Source organism: Saprolegnia parasitica (assembly GCF_000151545.1).
Source record: "Saprolegnia parasitica CBS 223.65 unplaced genomic scaffold supercont2.872, whole genome shotgun sequence".
In the NCBI taxonomy this organism is placed as follows: domain Eukaryota; phylum Oomycota; class Saprolegniomycetes; order Saprolegniales; family Saprolegniaceae; genus Saprolegnia; species Saprolegnia parasitica.
The window spans coordinates 565-2,994 of NW_012157266.1; the positions used below are offsets into that span (position 1 = coordinate 565).

The window sequence follows — 2,430 nt, forward strand, 5'->3', positions numbered from 1 at the left end:
CAAGATCTGCTCTCGATGACGAAGGACAAGTTGGATTGCTCGGAAGGTGCTCGGGCCCGCAGCTGGCACACGTCGTTTGGCTTCTCCGCGACGTCGAAGAGGCGCTGCTACTGGCTTATCTTGCCACCTCGATTCTTCTTCGATTCGGCAGTTGGTCTTCGCATGTAAGCCATATACTAGTCGTTAGCTGCAAACGAAGATGATGTCGTTGTATATGCCTTGATGGTCCGTTAATCAGCTCGTGAGTTATGCAAGGTGACTGTAGCGGTCGTCGGAGTGGCGCAGGCGCGTGAAGAGCTTCCAGCCGAGCCAAAGCACGATCGTCATCGGCGTTCCCACGACGAGCGCGAGCATGCTGCCGTCGATGGCGAGGTTGCCGCATTGCTTGAGGATGCCGACCGCACGCACATAGGCGACCGCCCAACGCGACGTGCTGGATGGCGCTACCAGTCACATGCACAAATGAGCGACGACTTGAAACAAGAGATGCAAACCGACCAAGGTCGTCGACGACCACGACGCGCCCCTCGGCGTTCTGTTCTTTCAGCTCGACGTCGATCGTGCTGAGGCGCACGGATGCCGACGTACGCAGGAGCTCGCTTTCGGCGGCTTCGATCTTCGCGGTGACGTCTTGGACCTGCGTGAGAATGGCCGCAATCTCTTGCACGTTCGTCGCTTGCTCGAGGAGCTTCTCCAGCGCCGCACGCGTGTGACGCATGGTGGCGCTGCGCCCCGACGCATCCTGGTACTCGGTGCTTGCATCGGTGCGCGCGACGCGCTTGGACGCGACCGTCGTGTTGGGAACCACGTCTGGCACGCCTTCGAGCGCGCGAACCATGTCGTGGAAGGCCTCGACGCGCCATGTAAAGCGCCACGTCCGCAGTGGCACTTGGTCCTCGCGGTGCTCGAGGTAGACGTCCTTCGGGCATGAAATGGTCGCGTTGGTTGTGCGCGAAACGCATCGCACGGACAAGTACGCGTAGCGATCCGCCGACTCGGACTCGCTCTCGAGAAAGCCGTGGATGAGCAAATGCGACTGGATGTGCGCGCGCGCCGCGTCCCACGCGCCACTGCCGTGCTTGGCGCGGAGCGTGATGTCGGCGTTCCAGATTAGCATCTCGGACGAAGCGCTTTGGCCCACATGCAGAGTGTCCTCGTCCGAGGAACCACGGCTATCGGCCAAGACACGGCCGCTGGACAAGCTCACGTACCCGCTACGGTCACTTGGAATGTATCTGCTTTCGATGTCGACGTCCCCCAAGAGCATACTGTCCCTGGTAATAAAATCGTCGGCGTGGGTAGCTTCTGTCGTCGTTGGGAGCACGCTGTGCACGCACGAGGCGAGGAAGATGAGCGCAAAGACGCTGGTCGCGATCTTCATGAGGGCGGAAGACGGTGGCGATGGACGAGGTGGAGGCGAAGAGGTGGGCGGGGCGTCGGTCTCGCCGGTCGTCGTCGAGGAAGGAGAGCGTCGCTGACGAAGGGCCATTGACGCAAATGACGAAGCAAGGCCAGGCCGTGCCGGATGGTATCCGGATAGGATACGTGGCATGCTCATGAGCGATGTAGTCACTCAGATGGTCACTGAGCGTTTCGATCGCGTGCCGGTGGCATTCCAACGACAAGTCCATTTGCTGACGCTCGCTACTGCTCTGCGAGGAGTTGGCTACATACGACGCTTCTCTAACACCTACGGGCTTGCACCGAGGATCGAGCCACGAGCTCCCTGCAGTTGTGGTGCGTGAAAAACGTGTTTTTAGTGTGAAGTACTTTCCACATCCGGATACGATGTGGTTAACGTTCGACAGACACCGTCCACATTGTGCCCCGGTTTACACAAGAATATCCCACCACAAAAGAATGCCCGCGTAATGCATCTTCCGCAATGCGCTGGGCTCACGTTTCCAGTAGACAATGTGTCGGCTGCTGTTTGTCGTCGCCTTCATGGACCATGTGTGTGTCGGTATTGCCCGACCTGTTCATACTCCGCATCCAGGCACGCCAATGTGGGACGACGGACGCTGTCGATGAAGAAGAGTACGTTATATCGTACTCGGTCGGGGGCGCAGCTGTGTGTTCGATGCATGCGCAGAGTAGGCAGCAATTGTACGTTAGTAGGATCCTCTGGGCTCGAATTGCGCTTCGAACGAGCTGCATAGCGTCGGCCGTTGCGTGTTTCTGGAGGACCACGTATGTACACCGGTGTACAGCAGAAAGCACCAATCAATGGCGTCGTCGCAGCCGATCGCGTGGGCCATTTTCCCAAGTCGAACGAAAGCGATGATGTTCCTGCGCCGTGGATCTGCGCCGATGGCGTCGCTTCTTGGCCGCCGGTGGTGCCACGCGTCCAAGCTGCCCAACCACATCAAGTTCCGCCTCATGGACATCGAGTTCACGCAGGTCATGGAAGGCTCCAAGCTCGTCAAGTGG

At 59.1% G+C, this 2,430-nt stretch overlaps 2 protein-coding genes across 2 annotated transcripts; one reads left to right on the top strand and one right to left on the bottom strand.

The window, feature by feature from the left end:
• Window positions 1-204: 204 nt before the first annotated feature.
• On the bottom strand, window positions 205-1,381 carry SPRG_17947 (hypothetical protein; the record flags this gene model as incomplete). The annotated part of the gene is made up of 2 exons (XM_012357362.1): window positions 205-443; window positions 499-1,381. The coding sequence occupies 2 exons, from the start codon at window positions 1,379-1,381 to the stop codon at window positions 247-249; spliced, it is 1,080 nt and encodes a 359-aa protein (XP_012212752.1). The 3' UTR covers window positions 205-246.
• Window positions 1,382-2,226: 845 nt separating this feature from the next.
• SPRG_17949 (hypothetical protein) lies at window positions 2,227-2,430 on the top strand (the record flags this gene model as incomplete). Its single annotated transcript, XM_012357363.1, has 1 exon — window positions 2,227-2,430. A coding segment is annotated over one exon (204 nt), but the record flags the coding sequence as incomplete, so codon positions are not given.